This window comes from Myotis lucifugus, unplaced genomic scaffold, assembly GCF_000147115.1.
Source record: "Myotis lucifugus unplaced genomic scaffold, Myoluc2.0 scaffold_26, whole genome shotgun sequence".
NCBI classification, from domain to species: domain Eukaryota; kingdom Metazoa; phylum Chordata; class Mammalia; order Chiroptera; family Vespertilionidae; genus Myotis; species Myotis lucifugus.
The window spans coordinates 5,891,715-5,917,318 of record NW_005871074.1 but is presented as its reverse complement, the minus strand read 5'-3'; the positions used below and the strand labels follow the sequence as shown (position 1 = coordinate 5,917,318).

The 25,604-nt window shown below is 41.4% G+C and overlaps 1 protein-coding gene across 1 annotated transcript in view; it reads right to left on the bottom strand.

The window, feature by feature from the left end:
• Positions 1-25,575, bottom strand: part of UNC5D (unc-5 netrin receptor D) — a 513,075-nt gene extending 487,500 nt beyond the window's left edge. The window contains exon 1 of the mRNA XM_006086216.3: positions 25,417-25,575. Coding sequence (XP_006086278.1) covers positions 25,417-25,519 — 103 coding nt within the window. The 5' untranslated portion in view covers positions 25,520-25,575. The remainder of the gene's footprint in view (positions 1-25,416) is intronic.
• Positions 25,576-25,604: the final 29 nt, after the last annotated feature.

Sequence of the window (25,604 nt, the reverse complement as noted above, 5' to 3'; positions counted from 1 at the left end):
TTGAATTTATAAAGTGATTGTTTTTCAATGTCTATAAATCACTTTGACAAACAACATAATGATTGTAAGCATTTTGCTGAGAAATGAAATTTCCAGATCAAAAATCTTCACTGTGAGGGGGACATTCTGGGCTGGAACTGGGACAGAAGCAACTGCGATCCTCAGTCCCAGAAACCAGCTCACTATGTTTTTCCAATGAAGCCCTTCTTAATGCTTTCAATACAATCTTAGCTCTTCTTATTTGGGTGAAAATCCATTTCCTACAGAATACAATGCTTTAAATTTAACTATGCTTAGAAAGGATTTTGTAAAGCTGGTATGCCTCTTTCCATTGTTAAGTAAGCTTTTAAATCGTGTCAAATGGAACTTAATATAAAAGCCCAAATGTTTCAGAAACCAGGGTGGTCTATTGGGCAAATATTCATACAATCTTTAAAACATTCAATATTGACTCCATTGGCCATAATTTGTCATTTCCAGGACATTAGTCAATGTAAATACATGCTAACTGAAAACAGGAGGAGGAAATGACCCTAGAAGAGAAGAAGCTCTCGTTGTGGTAACTATCCAGGTTTCTAATTCCCTGAAATTTAACATGCTACAAATGAAGTATTTATTTTTAAAAAGTTTCCTTATAATCTCCTATTATTTGCACCAAAACCAAAGAGGTCCCAAATGACCATTAAAATTTTGTGTGCAGGTACACAAATTTAACCTTGTCCCACTGCCTATAATTCTCCCCTACATCATGAAGGAAACCTTGGAGGTGTTAGTTATCCCATATAATAAAAGGCTAATATGCAAATAGACCAAACAGCAGAACGACTGGTCACTATGACATGCACTGACCAACAGGGGGCAGACTCTCAATGCAGGAGCTGCTCCCTGGTGGTCAGTGTGCTCCCACAGGGGAAGCACTGCTCCCGGGGGGAGAGGGTTGGGGGGAGCAGGCCTAAGCCATCAGTTGGACATCCTCCGAGGGCTCCCAGACTGTGAGAGGGCACAGGCCAGTCTGAGGGATCCCTCAAGTGCATGAATTTCATGCACCAGGCCTTAGTATTCTATATAATCCTATATAATAAAAGTCTAATATGCTGTGTCCAGTCGACCAGTTGGCCATTCAACCAAAGCGTAATATGCTCTGATATGCTAAGATCACTCAACCGCTCACAATGGCGTGCACTGACCACCAGGGAGCAGACAGTTGACCAGTCGACCAGTAGCTATGATGTGTACTGACCACTGGGGGCAGACAACTGACTGGTCAAACAGTCACTATGATGTGCACTAACCACCAGGGGGGCAGACAGTCAACTGGCCAACCAGTAGCTATGACGTGCACTGACCACCAGGGAGCAGACAGTTGACCAGTCGACCAGTAGCTATGATGTGTACTGACCACTGGGGGCAGACAACTGACTGGTCAAACAGTCACTATGATGTGCACTAACCACCAGGGGGGCAGACAGTCAACTGGCCAACCAGTAGCTATGACGTGCACTGACCACCAGGGGGCAGACACTCCGACCAATAGGTTAGCTTGCTGCTGGGGTCCAGCCAATTGGGACTAAACAAGATCGGCCAGACATGCCCTGTAGCCCTCACGTGGTACCTTCCTGGCTGGCCAACGTCCCATGTCCCTCCCCGGCTCCAATCATGCACTAGTGGGGTCCTTCAGCCTGGCCTGCTCCCTCTCGCAATCCAGGACCCCTTGTGGGTTGTCAGAGAGCTGATTTCAGCCAGATCCCCCAGGCCAGGCTGAGGGACCCCACTGGTGCACGGATTCGTGCACTGGGCCTCTAGTAAGTTAATAAGAAGAGATTAAGAAAGCCAGGAAACTACAATATGATTATTTCTTGCTAGCACAGGCTTTATTTTGCAGCATCAGATATACTCTTTGTGGAGATATATTTGGTTTCCAACACATACACATACACATACACATACACATACACACACACACACACACACACACACACACACGCAGCTGAAGGGCTTAATTAAAACAACCTCCTTCCCAAATCTACCAGCACAATGAACTTCTAAACACTCCCTATTATAGTGCTTTAGAAAACAGTTACATAGAGAACTTAGGGTTGTCCTCATCAGTTAAGAAAAGATATCTGAAAAATCTTCCCTCCCTAATAAGAGCAACAGTTCATATTCTGAACCAGTAATGAGCCTCCATGGCATGCGCGCGCGCGCACACACACACACACACACACACACACACACATCACTGTAAGCCAAGTTGGATTTCCCTTCAGAGGAAGAGTGCAAAGATGAGCACTGGGAGCCCTTCATTGAGGAATAGCTCTGGCTGGCTCTCGCATAACAAAGTGCTGTTTACTTTTAGGGTTCTATTTATGCCACATGCACATTGTTCATCATTATTAAATGATCCTTTTTTATCTTTCTATGACAGTTACATATTTTAACGGGTGACAGTTTGCCTTTATAAGCAGCAAAACACTGGTTTATTAGTATGCTTGTGTGGCATAAAATAGACTTCATTTTTTACTGAAATAACTGGAGGAAAGAAACATCAATTGTGCAGGGTTCAGAATAGCTCAATGGGTAGAGAAGGGACTGGCAATAAATTAAGGTAGGTTTGCTTTATTTATGAGTCTTGGGTATTCTTTCCCTGTTGCTACTGTGCATGAATTTTAAGTGGTCCTTTGATGGGCATGTCCATCTGAAGCATCATCATAAACTCTTCCAGTAGTTTCACAATTAATCACTTCTCTGCAGTAAATGCGAGGAAGAGTGTAAGTTTACCACTCGGAAAATGTTCCCTGTCTCCGGACCAGAGCAGTGCACTACCTTACAAAAAGAAAAAGAGAGAGAAAGAGAAATGGAGAGTCATTATTATGCCACCGAGTCACTGAAATAGCCAAGGATGTTCTTTATTGGCTTTATTGTCTACTATCAAACCCCAGCCCAACTCCTCTGGACACAACCAGCAGTGCCCTGCATGCCTTCTTGGAACAAGGTCTGGGGACATTCCCCAGCCTGGTGATTAATGGTGTAATCCCTGGAGTAGCCAAAAGAAGACACCATTTCTGGGAAATGGCATTTAAGAATCACAACTGCCACAAAGCTCCCTATGCCATTGTTCACGTTTATATTTAATAATAAACATAAATAAGTAAAATCCCACCTGCAGATAAGTCTTTCTTGTATGTGCTTTGGGGAGGAGGCAAACAGCCCATCTCACACAGAGGGCCATCATCTAGTACTGCCAACGAGGTTCGAGTTAGTAGATCATTTCTATAGCTGCTCGTAGTAAGCACTTCATTGGGTAAAATATGGCCCCTTCGGATGATGGACCGCTCCAGAGGTGTCTGCTATGTGCAGGTGCGGTGCAAGGGGCAGATAATAGGCCTGGCTGGTAGCTCCGTTATTTGTTTCTCACCTGACAGGTGAACTGTTCTCTCTGTATTTCCGAGAAGACATAACTATACCTGTCACTCCAAAGGCAAAACTCACCCAGGAATAACACTGCCGAGTTCCTGATGCTTCAGATTGCATTCTTGGGGTCAGTAATTTGGCAAATCAATGCCAAAGAAGGAAGTGATCATTGTCTCAATTAAAATCTTGAGAGACACCACTTATTTGTGCCTTAGCTTAGGCTGGGGGAACATGATAAGGATTGTTTCTTCTCCAGTAAGTTAAAAAGGAAAAAAATCAAGTCAATCCCTAGCATCAGATAAAGTCTTCCGATTCTCCACATATGCATCCCTCTCTGCCTTCTCCCCTCCTCACCTCACCCACATTTTTCCCAGCATCCACACACACAGGCCTGGAGGGTATGTCTGATACTTATTTTCATTATATCACTTTAAAAAAAAAGATCAGTCAGCTTTTTGCACTCCTCTCTTGTGCTAAAGTTGCTTCTGCCCTTTGAAAATATGAACGCCCTTGAGTGATTTTTATATTTTCAAAGGGTAAAAGTGCTAAAGAGCACTTCTCTATTTCAGGGAGGAAGAAAAGAAGTAAATCAGCCTGCCTCAAGTGTTCACTCGGTAAAGGTAAAAATGAACTACCAGTGTCGGGGGGAGTTGCTACAGCACCTAGATTTATATCTGCAGCCCCTGGAGTCCAGGGCTGGAAAACAAAATGCAAGGCATCGGCATCTGCTCACATCTTGGTGGTGTCTGTTTCCAGTGGAACCGACTCCTCTCCAAACTACTACTCATGCTGATGCCCATCTAGCAGGTGCGAACTTCCACTCTGGACCGTATGGGAAAGTAGGGAAACCCGTGTCCATTCCCTACCCCTCCCATCCTTTCCTGCAGCCAGTCCCCGGTACACCTGCTGGCCCTGTCGGAAGCTTGTCCTCGGTGTGCGGGTCCCCTTTTTTGCAGAAGTCCACAGTTTTGTATTTAAGTCCACAGTCTCAGCTGCTGCTCCTCTCCACCTCCCCATCCCACTATTGGCAAGAACACTCCAGAAAGCATTGCATTTCAGAACTTAAAACCTCAGAGCAATCCAGCGGTTACCTCTCCTAAGGACATCTGTATTTTTCCTTTCTCCATGGGATACAAAGTTTTGTCTTCTATAAAATGCAGAGTCAGCCCGGGGAAGAGCATTTCCTAGGAGACGGAGTCTTGCTTGCCCTTAACTTATGCTGCCTGGGGTGTCCTCTGACTCCCAGACCTTCCTACTCAGAATCGATCACTCAGCTAGCTTGGTCATCGGTTCCTCTGGGTGAAGGCCGACTTCCAAGATTTGGGGGCTCTTGGCTGTGCTTCCAGAGCAGCCTGATCTCTCACTCCCTGAGTTTCCCACGGTGCCTTGTAAAGTTTATTCTGGCAGCTCCCTCACTAGACTGTGAGGTCCTTGGTGACAGGGGCAGCAGCTTTTACTTTTAGACCCCAGTTACCAGCACAGCCACTCAAACACATGAGTAGTAGTAATAGACAAAAAATTATGTATCAGAATTATTTTAAGTGATTTACGTGTATAATTTAATTAATCCTCACAATACCACTATATTGGAGGTACTATTACATATCCCCAGTTGACAGATAAGGAGAATAAAACATAGGGAGGCCACAAAACTAATAAGTGCTAAAAACTCAATTCTAACTCAAATAATCTGATTATAGAGACTGTGTTCTTGTTTGTTTGTTTGTTTGTTTTTGTTTTTGTTTTTGCTTTTTAATTTCTTTATTGCTTAAAGTATTAAAAAGGGTATTACATATGTGTCCTTTTTTGAGACTGTGTTCTTTACCTCTTTCAAATATATGTATACATTAAATACACCCATTACATGTTTTTGGAAGAATATTTTTAAATATCCAGATCCAACACCTACAATCCATGTGACCCAGGAAAAGTTAAATGCTTGCCAATTTTATTTCCTTCTCTGCACCCCCTTTGAAGACTAAATAAAAAAGGCCCTGATATCTGGCTAGCACTATCATGGATGTGTTAAATATGTGTTAATTCCCCTGCCCAAACAGCCACCAATGAGGTTACTTCTCTTAATGAGTCTCAAGCAATAAAATCCCAGTAACAAATGGAGGTTACTAATTTTACCTGAGGTGATCATTTGACCTATAATTAATATTTCCAACTATTATTTGTACATCGACACATGCACAATCTTTGCCCAAAGCAAGGTCAGTCAGTCATACACCAACTCCATGGCAGAAGGCTTACTGTTACAATTTTCCTCTAGATGTACACACACGCCCTGAAACCAAGGAACATGCAAGCGAGGGCCCAGTCACCAGCCAGCAGAGTGAGCCTGCCAGAGCCCCAGAGAGCCAGATTCCATCATTTCTGCACTCACTGTTCCAATGGGAAACCAGGATTGGTGTTCAAGGTCATTTACATATGAGGATAAATTGTAATCTATAAACTGCTGATACCAGAGACAAGAGTCAAAGGCAGAACCCAAAAAGATGGATTCAACTCACTTTTGCTTAGGGAACTCCTAACATACCTGGTGACTCAAAAAGGGCTGAGGAAGCTACTTTGGACCCAACTAGAGCTGGGTCTAAAAGGAGTATTATACCCAAAGAATCCTGGACACTTGTGAGAATCTTTGTATCTTTTTTTATAAGGCTGGAAGGCGCCCAGATGTGATATTAAAAAGGAATACAGGTTTTGGAACTAAACTCACCTGTGCTCAAATACTTACTCTCCCACTTAATGGAAGTATGGGCTTAAGAAATTATATTTGAGTTTTAATTTCCTTATTTATAAAATAGCTAATAATGCCTACCTTGTAGGGTTGTGGTAGGAATTAAAATGTATATATGATCAGCCTCTAACACAGGGGTCCTCAAACTTTTTAAACAGGGGGCCAGTTCACTGTCCCTCAAACCGTTGAAGGGCTGGACTATAGTTTTAAAAAACTATGAACAAATTCCTATGCACACTGCACATATCTTATTTTGAAGTAAAAAAACAAAACGGGAACAAATACAATATTTGTATTTGCATGTGGCCCGCGGGCCGTAGTTTGAGGACCCCTGCTCTAACAGAATGAGTGGCACATAGCAGACATTCACATTTTCATGTATAATTATCCAACAGAGCTCAGCTAACACACAAATATTCATTGCAAGAAGGTTATTCCTCATTCATTCATCTATCCACTTATTCTTTGAATTACTAAAAAGTAGCAAACAACAAATATACAAAAATTCAGAAAACATGAAGTCTCTGTCATTAAGGTGCTTTATGAGAAAACATAGACAAACATTCGACTCCCTACATAGATGACTACCAGCTACAAAACTCTGATATCATTACATATATACACTCGAAAGGGAAACACTTTTGTAGTGAGGAGTTGCAGAAGCTTTCATTTTGGAGGTGAGTACTCTGGCTAGGAGGGATGGTGGTGATGGAGAGATGGATGAATTGAAAACCCAGTAAGTCACAACTTGCCAAAAAATGTGGTCTTCATATTTTTTCTACATCTTACTTCAGATTCATTTTATTAATAAATCGATGTAAGGAGAAGGTGGAAAGGAGACTTGACAAAGACTAATTAATCTAATTGTCAAAGAAAAATCCATGTAATTGTTTGTTTCTATCCAACTCAAAAAAAATACAGAATATAATTTGAGCATATGTAATGATGTCATTGCTCTTGGCTACACAAAGATTTACCACAACGGAGACAGTCTCTGTACAAATAAAAGTAATAAATATTTTAAGTAAATGTATCCCTATTTATCTAAGTCTACAATAGTCAAGAAAGCTCCTATTAGCCAAGGTCTTATTTATTCATTGAGATAAAATCAGTAAAGTAAGTCCTCACTTAACGTCACCCATAAGTTCTGAGACATTAATCAAAACGATGTATAATGAACCCAATTTTAACACAGGCTAATTGATATAAGTAAGAGTTAAGTTCCTAAGGCATCTCATCAACATTATAAGGAAATGAGGTTGAACAGAATACTGTTAATCGAGGATCCAGGATCCACTGTATATGGAAACACACCAGGAATAGGAAAACCATCCTTCAAAGTTGTGTTGGGGGAGTTACAAATAATAAAAACACCTCTGCTCTGAATATCAAAGCAGTAATCCACTCATTGTCATACAAATACTGAGAAGTAAAAAATGACTGGGTGTCTTCTGCGGTTAGCTCAGTGAACACAAAGCACTGCTCTATGCTCTTCTGAGCAGGTTGCTGCCAGTGGCCGCAGGCACTGAAAGGGTGTGACCAGTAGCTCTGGCCAATTGTTTAAAAATAAACAATATGTGATTTCTTCACACTACCCAAAGCATTGAAGATATATAACAGAGATACTCAGAATCTGCTACCAAGACATAAACATTCCAAAAAGCTAAGAACAGCAGAACTAAAGTGTTTGGTTTAGTACTTGGGAAACTGGTTGGTTGCTCCTCTTTCCCAAAGGTGGGGGAAAAAAAGGACCAGCAGAGATCTGCAGACTAATAGAGGCACCATAAGGAACGTGGCTTCTATCTGGAGAACTCCCCTGAGGTGGTTGCTTTTGGATTATCTATTGGCCATTTCTATTTTCTTGAATACTTTCCTATATTTTCAAACTTCTTACAATGAACACATAATGTTTTTACAATTCAGGGAAAAAAAACACACACTTTTATCTCAAAAAGCTGTTTGGAATAGATGCAAATAGAAATCCCCTTAGTTGTGCTGATCTAACCATTTAGCCTACGCATGATTTACAGAGTAGAGAAGAGGATGCCAGCTCCCCCAAATCTTGCTGTATGCCCTGCTGGTTCGGTGATTATATCTAAGAGATCCCATGCTACTTCTTCACAATGCTCACTCCAAAGTTGTAATCATCTCATTATGTGTTTTCCAGGGTCATTCATTAGGCTACAAGGTTAATGGTAGCTGGAACCCTCTTATCTTAATTCCTTTTCCTAAAACTATTACCCTTTTTGGACTCTAAATCCAAATACCCAGGACCCTTTAGTACTCTTCTGATTTCACAAATTCCCAACTCTACAGCTCATTCGATTGGAAACCTAGCATGCTTTTTTCTCAGACATGAAACCTTTAAATACATGTACCAATTTCTTTAGCTAATTTAGACTGTGATAGCCGCTAATACTGTGGAAGTATGTTATCATTTCCATGGCTTTTGTATTTTAGTAGGTGGGGGCAGCACAATGAATTCATCCAAACAAATTAACACCTAAATGGTGGAATAACAGAACATATTTATAAGCTCACTTGAAGGTGTTGGTTTTTTGTTTGTTATTTGTATTTAGAATATTGTGGAAACCTAACTTACAGCAAACATAGCTCTGTGCTTGGTATTGAGGAGACACAATACAAAAAAAAGTATCTCTGACCTCAAGTGGTAAAAATCAAGAGTGAGAGAAACTTATAAAAAAGCTAAAATGTGGTCTGATTGGTGTAGTAACAAAAGTAATGCCAAGGGATGCAAATATCCTATATAATAAAAGTCCAGCAACCGAATGGCAGAATGACTGGAACGACCAGGACAACTGCGGCCCCTCACTCCGGCCGGCCCTGCCCCCGATCGGCCCACATGGGGCGGGCTGACTGGACCCCACCAGTGCACAAATTCATGCATCGGGCCTCTAGTATCATTCAATAAGAAGAAAGTAATCTTTAGGAGTGGGGAAGATTCGTGGATTGTGGTCCATAAAAACAGTTCTGTTGAACAAGGGGCATGAACAAGGACACAGAGATGTGAGTCAGCACAGTGTACTTGGAAAATGCCCATCATCTGGTTGTGACATGAACATCATTTTTGGCAATGGACTCAACTAAGATAAGGATCTGGCACCTGTCACATATGTGTTCTCTTCACCTGCTTTCCAGTATCGTCATATTGTTCATACTTCTGGGCAGTGTCTGATAGTTCTGTCCTTTGCCTATGGAATGGATGATGAAAGGTGTTCTGGAATAAACTCAAGAAAAAAAGAGTCAGGGACCCACCAAGCTATATGATCCTGGGCATTGAACTTAAACTATACCCATCTCAATCATCACAAGTGGGAAAATATAATGTGATTGAATAATTTCCAAGACCCCTTTAATTTCAAATCCCAATGTAGGTCAATGTTTTATCTAATATCTATTAAGTAAAAGGTATCATATTCTGTCCAAGGGTATCAAATCTGAGCAAAACACTATGGCTGCTTTCAAAAATTTACATACAATATGAAGAAAAAGAGAAACAAGCATGCTAAAAACAATAGCACAAGGGAGCAGGTCTGGGTGAGGGGGTAAAGTGGAGGAAAATGGGGGATATCTGTAATAATGTCAGTAATAAAAATAAAATACATTTTTTAAAAGGTATAAAATCTGCAAGACAAAGGAAATTCAGGGCCTGTTTTGAAGCAGAGGATGGAGTCCAGTTGAGTGGAGGGTACCTGAAAGGGCAACAGAAAATAAACCAGAAAGGTTCGCTGCACTGTTTTGAGAAACAGTTAATGCCAGACAAAACAAATTCCCAGGCATATAGGAAACTCCTACATTACAAAGGTGGCATCGCTGATCATTAGAGAAAGGAGGGGGATTCCTCGATAATGGTCCTGGGACAACTGGTTGTTCATATGAAAGAATGAAATTAAATCCCTAACTCAAACTCTTACACACACAGAAAATCTATTCTAGGTGGATTAAAGGTACAAATATGAAAGACCAAATTATAAAATTCAGAAGAAATATTAAATACATTTAATGAGATTTAGGAAGAATTTCCTAAGCACGACACAAAAGAACTAACCATAAAATGATTGATAACATTGATTACATTAAAATTAAAACTTTAGTTCATGAGAACAAAAATTCAATTCAAGTCACCAGAAAATACCATAAAGTAAAAAAAAAAAAGTAATTCCAATCATACAATAAGGATTAATTCTATATATACATACATACATATTTATCTAAAATTCCTATAATACATAGAAAAAAATGTACAAAAGTCTTGAATAGGTGTTTCATAGAAATAAATGGCAATAAAATATATGAAAAAATGTTTAACTTCATTAGTAATTAGGGATATGAAAATTAAGCCCATGCAGAGATAATCATATTATATGCACTAAATTAGCAGAAATCTCTAGGCCTGGAAACATCAAATGTTGGCTGATGTGAAGTAATGGAAACTCATATTGCTGGAAAATTTTTGGCATTATCTGGAAAATTTAACATGTTCATGCCCTAGCTGTTGGTAATCTATTCTCAGATAAATGAGAAACACAAAATATTTAATGGAGCTCCTGTTTTATAGAAATACATATGTGTGTAATTTAAATCATAAAGCAAAAACAGTATAGTTCTGATATAACAGCAAACATATACACGAATGTTCCTAGTAGCAATTTTCCTAATAGGAAAAAAATCTGAAAACAACTCAAATTTCAGTTACAGTAAGATAAATAAGTCAATTATGGTTTAGTCACACCATTGAATGTTGTAGTTGGAAGTGAACCAAAATTAGGACTTGCAGCCCTGGCTGGTGTTGTTCAGTGGTTAAAGCTTCCACCATGCACTGAAGGGTCCCGGGTTTGATTACCATTCAAGAGCAGGTATCTGGGTTGCCAGTGGTTCAATTCTGGCCCCGTCAGATCTCGTGGGGGAGGCAACCAATGGATGTCTCTCTCTCACATGGATGTTTCTCTCTCTCACTTTCTCCCCTCCCTGCCTCCCTTCCATTCTCTCTCTAGAAAAAAAAAACTTCAGGTGAGGATTAACAACAACAACAAACAACAAAAATGCCGCCCAGGCCAATGTGGATCAGTTGGTTGGAGCATCGTCCCATACACCTAAGGATCACAGGTTTGATTCCTGGTGGGGGCTATGCAAGAGGCAACTGATTGATGTATCTCTCTCACATCGATGTTTCTATCACTCCCTCTCCCTTCCTCTCTCTAAAAACAAACAAACAAAAAAACGTGCAATAATAACATAGATGAAACAATACCAGGTAGACTATGTACACTATAATTTAAATATATCTTTAAAAAATCAAAAGTAAACTATGTTTAAAAATACATACATATCTGTTTAAACTATTTACAAGGAAATAAGCACGGAATTTGAACGTGATGACTTCCAAAGGAGAACCTGAGCGGTGAGTTCAAGGGAAGCACAAATCAATGTTGATTGTGCTCTACTTCTTAAGTGTGGTGTAAATTCACAGATATCCATTTAAACTTGATGTTTAAACTATATTCATATGCAACAAAATTAATAAATCACCAAATGTTTTACAGCATTTGTCTCTATTTTCACAAATAAGGAACCACCGGGAATCGTGAACGAAATGGTGGTATTAGAAAAGCTTGCTTTCGGAAGAATTCCTATGCCTTGCTTCCTAAAGTGTCGGAGGTGTACCAGCTGTCCCTGCACACTTCTTCTAGCCACAAGCGTGGTGCTGACTAGGATTCTGCCCTACACTGTAGGAGTAGGTACAAGCCTACAACCTTCAGACACCGAGATCAGTACAAAGATATTAATCGACCCATCAATATGTTCACTTATCGCTTATTGCCGGACCTAGGAGGGAGTGAATGAGGGTTAAAACAGGAATCTCCATTTGTGGGCCCTGTGCTTTTTTCCAGAAGAAAAACATATGGTACAACCTCCAACTCTGTGTTCTTAAAGTCCCCTCCTTTATTATATAATGTTTCTTATATAATCTCATCCCTTCTATTAATTCCTCAGCGCTTCCATCCTAGCAGGAAATGTCTAGCTCCGAAAGGCGGAATGTTCTGTGCCAGCATCTAATTTCACTCACCCACGTCACTTGAGATCCAGCGTGGACCGATAAGGCCTAATGCGGAGGGGAAGGCGATTCGTGAGCGGTCACCTTCACCCTGCACACTTTTGCTCTGATAGGGAAAGATCTTCTCTAAATCTCCAAAAAAAAAAAAAAATCAGTGTCTACAATTTTACACCATCAATGCACTCATTAAGTCAGTGGTTCTCAATCTTGGGTTCTCAAACCGAGAATCACCAGAGGAACTTAAAAAAGTCAGTGGGTCCTGCCCACTGAGATTCTGACTTGATTGTTCTGAGATGCAGGTCCTGGCATCCGCTGACTGAGGACGTTAGAATTACACTGTTTATCTTCCAAATTTAAAATACAATCATGTGCATTTCTACCAACAGGGGCTGCATTAAACATTTAGTGGTCACCTTTCAATCTACTGTGTTTCAAAAAAATTGGTTAAATGTTAAATGCATGTTAAACTATAAAATAACAAGTTTTAAAAATATATTTTCTTATTGATTTCAGAAAGGAAGAGGGAGAGATAGAAACATCAATGATGAGGGAATCATGGATTGGCTGCCTACTTCACGCCCCCTACTGGGGATCAAGCCCACAACCCAGGCATGTGCCCTAACCAAGAATCAACCATGATCTCCTGGTTCACACAGGCCCATGCTCAACCACTGAACCACACTGGCTAGGCTGAAATATCAGTTTTTAACTTTAAAAAAAAAAAGCTAATGCTGATACACATTGAAAGCATCTGTCTCTCATTTTCTCACTTAACCCAATATTACAGATGTTTAACTTTCTGCAAGTTTTTTTTAAAAAAATGGCTTTGGGTGATAACCAGGGATTTGAACATTTTAAACCCGAACACATTTCCAGTCTTGAGATCCTTCACTGATAATTGCTAAAAATAACCACACTCTGAATATTTTGACACCTAATCTCCAAGAATCGGAAGTTTGCAACACCCTCCGCATCTTACACTTCCCCAGCAAGGTGGCTTCAGCATGAATAATCATGATAGAGGCACCAGAGTGTGTAAGTTCCAGCTCAATTACAGGGAGTGCATTTTGCAACCTCCCATGGCCTTCATGGATGCAGAATTCACTTTAAATTTAAGAACAATAGGGAGTACATGGAAGAAGCATCCAAAGCTTTTAAAACCATACCACTCTCTTTGGTTGCAGATTTACAGCCTTAAGGGGGCATTATTGGTATGTTGCGGCCAACACCAAAAGCTTTCTTCTAAGAAGCACAAGTCAGCGCTTATGTTCCTTAAAATCTGCTCCAGCCAGTGTCCCCTGCATGCCCACTCATGGCGCCATTTCAGTAACACCACCTCCTAACAACAGACCTGGCCACCCATTCAAATTGGAAAGTTTTACCTTCTCACCACAACGTAAACCCAGATGTAAACAGAGAATAGTGGAAACTGGAAGTAATTTACTTATCCAGATAACAATTAGTAGCTGTGTGGTTAAATACCATTCTAAAGTTACTTCCTTGGGTAAGGCAGAAGGTTCCTATTCTAACTCATGGCACTAACATCCCATATTTATTAGCAAATATGAGCCGAAACCGGTTTGGCTCAGTACATCTACTAGTGGGTTCATACTGACCATTTTTTTTTTACCAAGGATGCAGAAGTTAATTCATTAGAACAAAAGCTTAAGACCGGGTTGTGCAGGAGGCAGCTGATCGATGTTTCTAACTCTCTATCTCTCTCCCTTCCTATCTGTAAAAAATCAATAAAATATTAAAAAAAATATGAAGTGAATACATTTTTCTATGTGTACATCTACTAGTGGGTTCATACTGACCAATTGTTTTTTTTACCAAGGATGCAGAAGTTAATTCATTAGAACAAAAGCTTAAGACCTACACTAAATTTCAATACAGATATATAGCATCTATAATATAAACCTCTTTTACAATATTAATTAGCTCTGCTACACTGAACCAACTTGAGTCTCTCAACATTCTATGATTAAGAACACAGCCAAAGGGGGGGAGGGGGACCTGTCCTATTTCAAAGGCATTTAGAAAAATATAAACGTAAAAGAAAAACAGCCTTGAACAGAAGGGTAATATGAGCAATAGTCTTTAGTCTTCTGGTATCTTTTTCTAAACATTTCTTTGTGCCTCCATTGATTACTGTTGTTATTATAGTCCTGAAAAGGAAAGAGGCAGGAAAAATGAGACTGTGAAGACCTGGATTCAAGGGGCCAGCTCTGATAGAAATGACCTCTAAACACCAAGCAAGTTATGTTGCTTCTTTAGACTTTGGTGGTTCATGTGGAGACATGGGCTTTGGCTTAGAAACTTTAGGGTCCTTTTCAGAAATATAATTTTAAGATTCTTTTTTAAAATATATTTTCTATTGATTTCAGAGAGGAAGGGAGAGGGAGAGAAACATCAATGATGAGAGAGAATCATTGATTGACTGCCTCCTGCACACCCCCTACTGGGGACTGAGCCCGCAACCCAGGCACGTGGCCTTGGCCGGAATCGAACCTGGGACCCTTCAGTCCGCAGACAGATGCTCTATCCATTGAGCCAAACCAGGTAGGGCAAGATTCTTCTTTACAAATGGGAAACAGAGATACATTCTGTGATCAAATTAGTGTGTATCAATTGGTAAATAAAAGGCTACTTAAATGCTTTCTATTGTCTTCTTTCAGACCATGCTCCTCCACAAAGCTAGAAAAGCTTTACATGCATAGCTCAAAGTTAAAGAAAATGAGGATTAGCTGATTCCCTGAGCCTTTAAATCTCAACAAAATGTGAAAATGTCATTTGATTTGAGACAAACTGGAAGTCTGAATCTTGTGAGTTATGAGCCTAAGGTTTTGTATTAAAATAATTTGAAAAGACTTCAAATCTGGAAATGTAACATGAAATGTCATACATATGGTTTCTATTAAAAAAGAAAATGTCAATCTAGCATCTGTGGGCCTGGTCACCCACCTAAAGTCACCTAAGCAACAATGAGCTCAGGCACTAGAGGGATTCCTAACCCCTTGGGTCGGTTTCCGCTCATCCCAATTCTTTTGCAATAGCTGCACAAGCACAAGCATTCGTTTACAATGACTGATTTAAGAGAAACTGACACATAAAATTAAATTTCTCTTATTGTTGGCACATTCTTGAAAACGCTTAAGCCACAGTTACCAGTATCATCTCTGAAGTCACACTAACCTTGACCTGAACATTCCATTTCCAGAGCATTTTTTTCTTGAAGGTTTTGAAACATATTTAAAATGCCAAGAAACGCTTCCCGAAACGATAAAAAAAAATTACTGTGAATAAATGGTACTGAAAACAATAGCATCATAAAATGTTAGAGTGGAAAAGAGTTTTAAAAATAATCTAGCCCTAACCGGTTTGGCTTAGTGGATAGAGCGTCGGCCTGCGGACTCAAGGATCCCAGGTTCGATTCCGGTCAAGGGCATGTGCCTTGGTTGTGGGCACACCCCCAGTAGGGAGTGTGCAGGAGCAGCTGATCGATGTTTCTCTCTCATCGATGTTTCTAACTCTCTGTCCCTCTCCCTCTCTGTAAAAAACAATAAAATATATTTTAAAAAATAATAATAATCTAGTCACTTCTCATCTGAGAAATGAAAAGAACCAGGGGAAAAAGTGACGTATTGAAGGGCACGTAGTCTTGAATTGTCCAGCCCACAGCGATGCTTAACTAAGAAGGGAGTTTTGACTTGAGAAGAGACAGGGAGCAGAGGAGACAAAGAATTGGGGGTTGAGGAAATGAAGAATTGGGGGTTAGATGGGAGATTCGTGGAGAAAGAGAGAAAGGGCAGCGCCTGAATTAACAAGCTGACTTTCAAGTCAAAATTGTATCTACACCTCAAGTTTAAGTGTTATTAATGCCTTTTAAATTAATAGCAGAGAACCTTAATGATATGTTTGCTATAATGATGATATATGACATTCTCCTAATATATAATACATACACACATATCTATGCATTGAAGCACTTAGCACCTTGACAAATATTAATAATTGGCTGTGCAGTGACGGCCTTCTCGGCGGCAGGATGTGGTATGATAGGGCTGTCCTTTCCACATTGCTATCCCAGAGGTCACTGCGCATTTCAACCTGTCCGCTAAACGTGAGAAAATAGCCAATGTGTTGTGATTTTTTTTCTCCAAGGTGAAAAAAAAATGTAATGACAAATTTTTATCCAGCTTTATTTCTTTAAAGCAAACCCCAAACGCTGACATCCCACCCACGCACCTCACACTGACTAAACCTGTAAACCTCCTGATTGCTTTTTTTAAGGAGAACAACTTAAGAAATTTCCGGATGAAAGTTGCTGACAATCACTGGAGCTTCTGGTTCCAAGACGGAAGGAGACACAGGGTTGTCTGTTTAGATGCAGGATAGTTGAACTCATTCCAGCTCCTTTCAAAAGGCTAGTAACACACATTTCTCTGGCAAAGAATTTTATTTTGGGGGTTTGTATTTTTTCCCTATCTCTTTTAAAAAATAGGTTAGACCATTCATAAAGACACATTGATGAAAATTGTTGTTGGAAGGCCAACTGCATTGTGCCACTACACTGCATTCCAATACAAATTAAGACTTGATAATCTTGTTTTATAACATTACACAGAAAGAAGAAATAAGGCACACTGCATGCAAAATTAATAATAAAGACAAGCCCTAACCGGTTTGGCTCAATGGATAGAGTGTAGGCCTGCGGACTCAAGGGTCCCAGGTTCGATTCCAGTCAAGGGCATATACCTTGGTTGCAGACACATACCCAGTAGGGAGTGTGCAGGAGGCAGCTGATCGATGTTTCTCTCTCATCGATGTTTCTAACTCTCTATCCCTCTCCCTTCCTCTCTGTAAAAAATCAATAAAATATATATTTTTTTAAAAAATAATAATAATAAAGACAAATTATTTGGTAAACTATGCAGATTGATGAGTTAGTGTTATATTTCTAAAAAGTATTTGGTATCCATAATGGCATCATTAAAAATAAAACTACAGAACTAATTTGTAATTTTACCTACTTTAATGAACATTTTAATTCCTTTCTTTTTAAGAAAATATTATTGCTTAGCAAGTTCCTCAGAATATTTTACATACCACTATTCCATACTACGGTATACCATTTTTAATATACTCAAAATCTACTTTCCTCCAATCCCTCCAGACATAGCTCCTACCACCCCTTTTCCCAGATGGGGCTATTTCTGTTTATAACCATGAGAAGCATAACGGCATGTATACCAAGAAGAAAACAGGTATCATTTACAAATGTGTATTTATTTGTTTCTCCTATGCTCAGGCATCCAGAGCCCTATCTAAAATGTAATGTGAGCATACTATTACATTGTCCACCTATCTATAATAATAATATAATAATAAAAGCGTAATTAGACCAGATGTCCTTCTGGATGACCTTCTGGCAGTCAGAGGAAAGCCCGGGTCCCAGGTGGGAAGGAAGGCCTACTCTTGCAAATTTTGTGCATGGAGCCTCTAGTTAGGTAATAAGAGAGAATAACATGGTAAGAAAGTACAAAAAATGCCCAGACACCATTTGGGGACTCAGCTTCCAGTCCCCATACTGTTTATTGCTACCTGTCTGCCCTTGGTTGAAAAATCTTTAAACCTCAATGTCATCATCAGGGTGGATGTGAAAATACAAAGTGACCACAACTGTCAATGTACCTTAAAAGTGTCAAGTTTCGTGCAAGTGAATTGTTTAAAACAGCAGTCCATTATAGTGTCACATCATATACTTAATCATCTTTCTAGAATAGCAGTCCACCTAGGAATGTAGACTTTACAATATGTTAAGAAAACAAAATGTAAAACCCCTCTAACAGTTATTTAATTTTCTCTAGCAGCTAAATGTTCCTGATGCTTTATCAAAATAATAAATTTTAGAAATTTAGAACTCAGTACTATTTATACCTTCACATAAAAAGGTTAAAGTCAAATATATATATATTTTAGCACGTGCTATTGAACAAGCACTGCCAGGTACTGAGTAACAGAACATGATGGTAGAGATGACTGTCTTGTGACAAAGACCCCGAACACCAGCTCCTACACATGTGACTGTAACAATCCAGCTGCTTGGGGAACATCAAGACCCCGAATGAACACTGATGTTTGTTTGTTTGTTTTTAACCAACTGGTTTTGTTCTACACTATAACTATAGCCTACTTCTCTCGTTATCCTATACTTTAGATCATTGTAAGTGTAGCTCCAGTTAAGAGACACAGTAAAATAAAGGGACATTGAAGAGGGCTAACAGTGCCTCTTCTTTAACAAAAATCTTGGGCAAACTGTTCAACTTCTGGAGGACTCAGTTTCCTCTTCATCACAGGAAATGAGGTAGATGCAGACATAAGTCTTCAACTACTTCAAAATAAAATTCAGGAGTTTTAAAGTACTTCATTTATCTTTACAAATGCTGGAATTAAGACATTATATTGCATCGGAATGGTGCTCCTTGAATGTCTATTCGTTTTATGAGTAGTTGTATGTTTGTCTGAGTTAAAACTGACATTGTGTTTGCCTAGTCCTCTGTTGGCATTTTTTAAATAGTCACACATTGAATTAAATTCCACTTCGTACTGGCTTCCAAGTAAAAAACAATATTGAAAATAAAAAACCTGAATGACTATCATCTATGGCTGATGGATGATGTCATCAGGGAGCATGGCAGAAATGCAGAATCTCAGGTTTGCAAAATCAGAATGTGAATGTTAACAAGAGCTGCAGTGACTCAAATGCACATTAACATTTCAAAGGCACTGATTTGTGAGTTTCAAATATTACCAGCTTAGCTTCCTTAACCCATGATCATTTATTTGGTTCCCCTCCTCTCCCAGTAGATTTTATTAAATTAAATTCAAATAAAGATGATAGTTTCTAAATAAGTACTGTTGCAAGCAGAAGCCACCAATCACTTTCAAACAACTCTAAACAACATGCTACAAATATATTTAGAGGCAAATCTGCTCATTCAATATTTAGTAAGTAAACTTGCTTTTATAGTAAGTTATCAAAATTTATGAATGATATTAAACATAGTTATCCCACTACTGCTTGGGTTCTTGAAGCAGTCAGAAGGATTTCTTCACTTTGGTTTCTTGAATCTCCTGCTTCCCATGCCTGCCTGCCAGTCAACTTCTGGAATGTCTGCACTGTCATTTTCCCTTCGACTTACCTGATTGAGAAATCACATTTTCAATTTAGGTAACAACAAAACATTTGTAAGTCTTTTCTTAGTCAGGTTGCACTTGTCTTGGTGATATTTTCCCACATAATTCCTCCTAATCTTACAGGGCTGGGTTCCAAAGGGATCCATGTGCCAATGTCTCCCTCCGGGGAGGAAGTCTCTTTTGCACTTTATGAACCAGAAATGTGGGAGCAAATAGGCAATGTCTGCATTGAGTGGAGCTGCACTAACCCCACTTGAAAGACAGCTTTCGGCTTTGCATTTCCCTTATTTATGAAGGAAACCATCAGAGGAACTGGTCATATAGGAAGAATACAGCCTTCACCTTACTCTTGTTTTCTTGGAAACAATCTTAGGAAGTAATTTATGTCCTGTAGTGGTCTGATGTCTAAGAGAAGCCTAACACACGCTTATCATTTTTACTTGAGCCACATAAGCAAAACTTTAAAATTTCTGCCCTCCATTTTTAGTTCAGTGTAGGAGGGGGTGGGTAGGGATGGGAGGGTTAAGGACACAATATGCTGTACACACCATACCACACACAAACCCACTTTCCAAAGAAATACTCCAAAAGCACAACAGAGTTTGCAATAGATTTCTAACGCCATCCAAACTGAACACATTAACACCCGCCTAATTCTGACAATTATCTACACACGGCATGTGTATGCGCACAATAAGGCCATACGATGCAATGTGGCACAAACAATTAGAAGTTCTTTTCAAAGTGGAAATGCAAAATAGAATGAATATCTATTTTCTATAAATGAATCCAGCCATCTGCCTTGCGAGAGCAGCAGCAGGAGTACCCAAAACAGCAGAAACAGCAGCCTCTGGTGTTAACAATCTATTCTCAAATCTCATGCTCCACATTTTGCCAGCAAACAAGGCTAAAAATATAAGACATTCAACAAATAGTCTCTTGGGATCTGCCATTCCATGGATGGTGTATTCAATCAGAGTAATATTTTTTGTTGAAATTCAAAATTGACCAAAAAAAAAGAAAAAAAGCAAGCTATCATATTAGACACGGGCGTTTGGAATGTTAAGCGTGAATCCAATCCCAAAGTATATTAAGCTGAATGGTGAGAGGGTGGTTGTTTTCACACAACATAAATCTCTGAGATTTATCTGAATATATTTATAGATTTATTTAAGCTACTCTAAACTCCTCTACAGCGCTCACAGTTATAGAGATATAATTTTAGTGCTCTGTCACCAGAATATCAGGGGCATTTTCTTTTCGGCGGAGTTTAGAAAATTGGCATTGCTGTAGACTCTAGGGCTGGATTACGTCGGTTCAAATCCAGGCTCCTCCATATACTAACTCCATGGTCTTGAGCAAGTTATTTAACCTTTGTGTGCCCTTCTTTTCCTACCTTAAAAAGGAGAAACTAATATTATCTCATAGACTTAAGACCTAAATGAGTTCAGATGTGTAAAGCTTTTAGAATAATCAATGGCAGACACTACAGGCAGCAATTACTATTCTTCTTTCATAATCAAACAAGGTTGCAAAAAGGCTTTCTCGTAAAAATTAAGCATAATCTAAAAAGTGGTAGCAGACGACAGCCGTACTCATGTCACGTTGGCCATGTAGCCAGTGAAGGGGTGAGCAGATAGGCGTCTTTATCTGGAGTGAGCAGTCGAGAACGACAGAGGAAAGTTTCCATCAGGCTGTCAGTTCATGAAGGCATCGGGATAAGGAGGACAGAAGAGAAGACAATGACAGGGCTGGTCAAGTAGCACTGTCTGGAGTATAGAACAGTCAGAATTAACGGCAAAGGTGTAATCAGAAGCAGGGCACATCTGGCCTTTCTGTGAACAGATGTGCCCGTCCACTAAGAGGACACCTGCATCACCACCACCTTCCTTTCTCTGTACACCTGTCTTTGGATTATATTTTAATGCATGGGATCTGGGTCTCCAGCCTCTGTATTAAAACAGGAGGAAGAAAAGTCTAAGGGAAACGTGTCAAATATTCCCCATCTCCTGATAAACCAATTTTTTAAAATTTTTCTTTATTGATTACAGTATTACATATGTGTCCTTACCGCCCCATTGCCCCCTCACACCCCCCCACTCATGCCCTCACCCCCTGTTGTCTGTGTCCATTGGATAAACCAATTTCTTGATAAACCTTCAAAGTTGGCACCATTTTAAGTTGAATACTATATTTCGTAGGAGGAGGACAATAAAACACAAGTTTACAAGTCAGTGAAGAGATAGAAAAGTGTGTCCCTAACTGATAAGACAGCAAGGTCTAGAGGACCTCACAGATTGAGTGAGAAGGTCCAGAGGAAACTGCCGGAGCATTCGTGGGGCTCCCTGGGTTTTCCTACCCTATTGGTACCCCTTGAAGAACCACAGACCCACAGATGGGCATTCAAATCATGAGGAAGGATGGAGGGGGCATTACTCTTTGTCATAGTCAAGACCATGGAAAAGTGTGACAAGTGCTGCCGCTATAGAGCCAGGGCACAACACTGAGACACTTCAGAGCAGAACACTCTGTCGGTAGGAAAATATGGTCCTGTCCACCCCCCCTCCTTCCCCGGTCTGCTCAAGGTAAGAGCACAACCCAAGAGTCAGAAAAAGACACCCCTGGCAGGAAATTGAGAGAAAAGACTCTTTTCTTGGAGCCCTATAGAAGGACAGTTTTTTGAGGAAAGGGGACGGAATGAGGAACAGAGGTGGGGGTGAGTCGGGATATGCTAATAACATTCATAAAGGAGAAAATGACTATAGATTTAATACTGCATGAACTAGGTAGATAAGGAGATTTAAGCACGCACATACCATATGACCCTATTATGCCTATAAAATAAGCGTGTGCTTCTCTTGCCCTTAATGCTTTACGACAGTTACTGTAAGGAAAATTTCATTGTCCAGGAAAAATTTTAAAGCAAGGAATTGCGCACAAGCTCAATCTGTCTAATATTATCTTCCTCCCTGCCTTCATTTTTTAAAATATATTTTTATTGATTTCAGAGAGGAAGGGGGAGAGAGATAGAAACATCAATGATGAGAGAGAATCATGGATCGGTTGCCTCTTGCACGTCCCACACTGGGGAACCAGCCCACAACCCAGGCATGTGCCCTGACCTGGAATTGAACCATGACCTCCTGGTGCAGAGGTCGATGCTCAACCACTGAGCCACACCGGTAGACTAGGTCATCTGATGTACAGTAACTAACACAGGACCCCAACCTGAGCAAAAGCAGTACTCCTTGTTGCAAAGAACAGAAACCAATCAGTATGACATGGTATGGATTCAATTAGCACTTGGCAGGTCACGAATAACTTTTAAACAACCTTCTTTTAAGTTGGAAAGTGTTGAAATATACAGTAAACGTGGCACCAAAGTGCCTTCCTCATAGCATGCCACCAGTCGGGGAACATAAATCCAAAGAGGCAAGTCTTGCTTACAAGGGAGGGAAACAGAACCTTGCTATTTGGGCCACTACTGGTTTCTGCAGACACTCCCTTGCCTCAAGCATCTTCCTCTCTCATTATATTCAGAGCCTATCATCAGAAATCCCCCTCTGAGCTTCAGAGGGTTTTACATTAAATGTGGGCTAGGAAAGGAAAAAAGAAAAAAAAAGGGGGGGGGAGGGTGTCATTGGTGCAATCATGAAAACAAATAAATGATGAATAATTGTAAGGAGAATGCTGCTGAATGGTTAAACATTCTTACATCCTTGAAGCAAATGGCATAATTCTATCAATCCTGTTAAGCAGGAAAGGCAGACTATCTTGGTTCAAATCCACAGGAAAAGGCCTGCAGAAGAAAAAACTAGTTACTTGAATAAATAAGAAGAACCTGGGGCCAACCAGAAACAGCCTGGGGAGACTCCTGGGCCAGCACGCCACAGAGCGCACCTGCCCTTGCTTTCACTGAATGGCCACCTCCCTGGGCTGGGAGAACTTAAGTAGCATTAAAACACCCGTGCGTTCTGAGAACTCCAATTGTGCCCACCTGTCCAAAGCCAGGTACACGTGGCCTCACAGGTTCCACAGCCTGCTGACTGAAGAATCTCTGACAGATGCTAAGGGTAATGGACTTCATGCCCCAGGAAGTAAAATATTACAAGGGAAAAATTAGTCAGATTTAGTGCTTCCGCTCCATGTGTCTCACACATTACTACGATCCATGTAACACATTTATGGTAAATAAGCCTGCAGAGTGTACAGTATGTTTTCCAGGAGACCTTTAAAGAACAGCTTGCAGACAAGAGGTGCTAGCCTTCGTTTCACAGCCAGCAAAACTCGATCCAAGAGGCTTCTGGCAGGCCCCCTCTTCTCATTTGGGGCTGGTTTCAAGACAGCTCCACCAACCAAAGTCTAAGGGGTCAGGACTCAGAGTCAGTCACTGTTAGGAATGGCTAACTCATACATTTAGGTCAACATCCAGAAGAGAAAAGGCTGGCTTTTCCCATCACAGTAGTATATTGACAACAACTCTGAGCTGACTTTGCAAGGAGGCTTCTCAGTAGTAAATGAAATGGCTGAAGCTTGTGCTTCTTCCAGCAAGGAAAAGAGAACCATGCCTGCTCACCGGCCCCCAGTGTGTGCAATCACTGAGGCGCGTTTGTAACCCTTTCCTGCTTTTTAAAAAGCCTGCTCCATTAGGAAAAAGAAAGGAAAAAAAACTTTTCAGGAAATGAAATGCAAATAGTCACTGAACAGGATCATAAAACGGAAAGCCTCGACCTACTTTTAAAAAACAGTTCCTTATTCCAGACAGCACGGCTGCTTTTAACAAGCCGTTAGCTTTTATAAAAATGAGAGTATGTTGGTTCTTTTGTGATCGTCCTCGATCCTTCCCACCCCTTTCTGTCTCGCGGCCACTAGAGTATGTCCAGGATGGCCAGCAGAACAGGGGGGAGGTCGACACATCAGTTCCATCTCTCACCAGACCAGCGTTAGGGACATCATTTAATGCAATTACATATTCTAAGCCTAATGGATGCCACCCGGGGAAAGGGAAAGGAAGAGAAGGGCGGGAAGGCGAAGCTTCCGGATTGTTTCAAAGGTAAAGCCACAATACTCAAGCTCTGTGCAGAATGCCTCTGATCAGCTTCAAAACAAGTCCGCGGGATTTGTCCCTAAGTTCATGCTCCCTGTCCTCGCTCAAGGTGGAGCCGAAACCAGTTGTACAATTGCACTCTGCGGAAGTCCAGAGGATCCAGGAAAACGGGGTCTACGTTTTTAAGTCGGAAAAGGCAGCGGACTCCCTGCTGCTCCGTGGGGCCCCGCGCTCGCGAGCTCCCGAGCCGGGCTAGGCACACGGTAGGGAGGACGCGCCGGCGAGCGGCCTCGGGCCAACCTCTTCTCGGCGCTCTGCACTGCGGGCGCAGTTACACGCGGGTGGTGCGCACAGCTCTCCCAGCTCCCGCACCCACGCAGCCTCCTCAAACCAGAGCCCAGGGCCACCTAAGACCGCGGGCTAGTGTCGCCCGAGGGGTGTCAAGCTTAGCGGACTTCAGCCCTGGTGCTACTCGCGGAAGGGAAAAGGTGCCCTCTCCAAGCCCACCCCACTGAGACTCCCATCCCAGACCCCTCTTCCCAGGAACTCTTGGACACCACGATGGGCGCCCACCCAGGAGCGATCTGGCTTTGGAAGGAAGTGGAGAAAACGGGGGACAGCGAGATTGGAGGCAAAGAGGTGGGTACTCCAGTCTGCAGCAATTGGGGAGGGCTTGGGAGATGGAGCGAGGCAGGAGAGTAAAGGGTAAGGGACCCGTGACAGCAACCTGTAGGATCACTCCTGGTCGCAAACTTGGGGTGGGAAGCAGCGGTCCCCTCTGAGGTCCTCCGCCCGATTCCCACCCAGCTGGGCTCGGTGCGCGCAGAGGTGCGGGGCTCAACTTGGGAAGCCAGCGCCGTAGGTGCAGGTCCCACTCGGTCTTGCCCGCGCCCTCTCGCCTCGCCCCCAGCCCCGCCGCCCGCTCTGCCCAGCGCTTACCTCGGGCAGCCGCAGCCCCCGCCGCCCAGAAGCAGAGCCCCAGCCACGGGAGCCACCGGCGCGCTCCTCCCGCGCCCCCTCCTGCGGCGGCCGCTCTCCCCATGATCTTCGCCCGGTTCCGGAGAACGGTTCCTCGTCCACGCCCGGGAGCCCGGAGTCGCAAGGCGAGCCCGGGGCTGAGCGAGCAG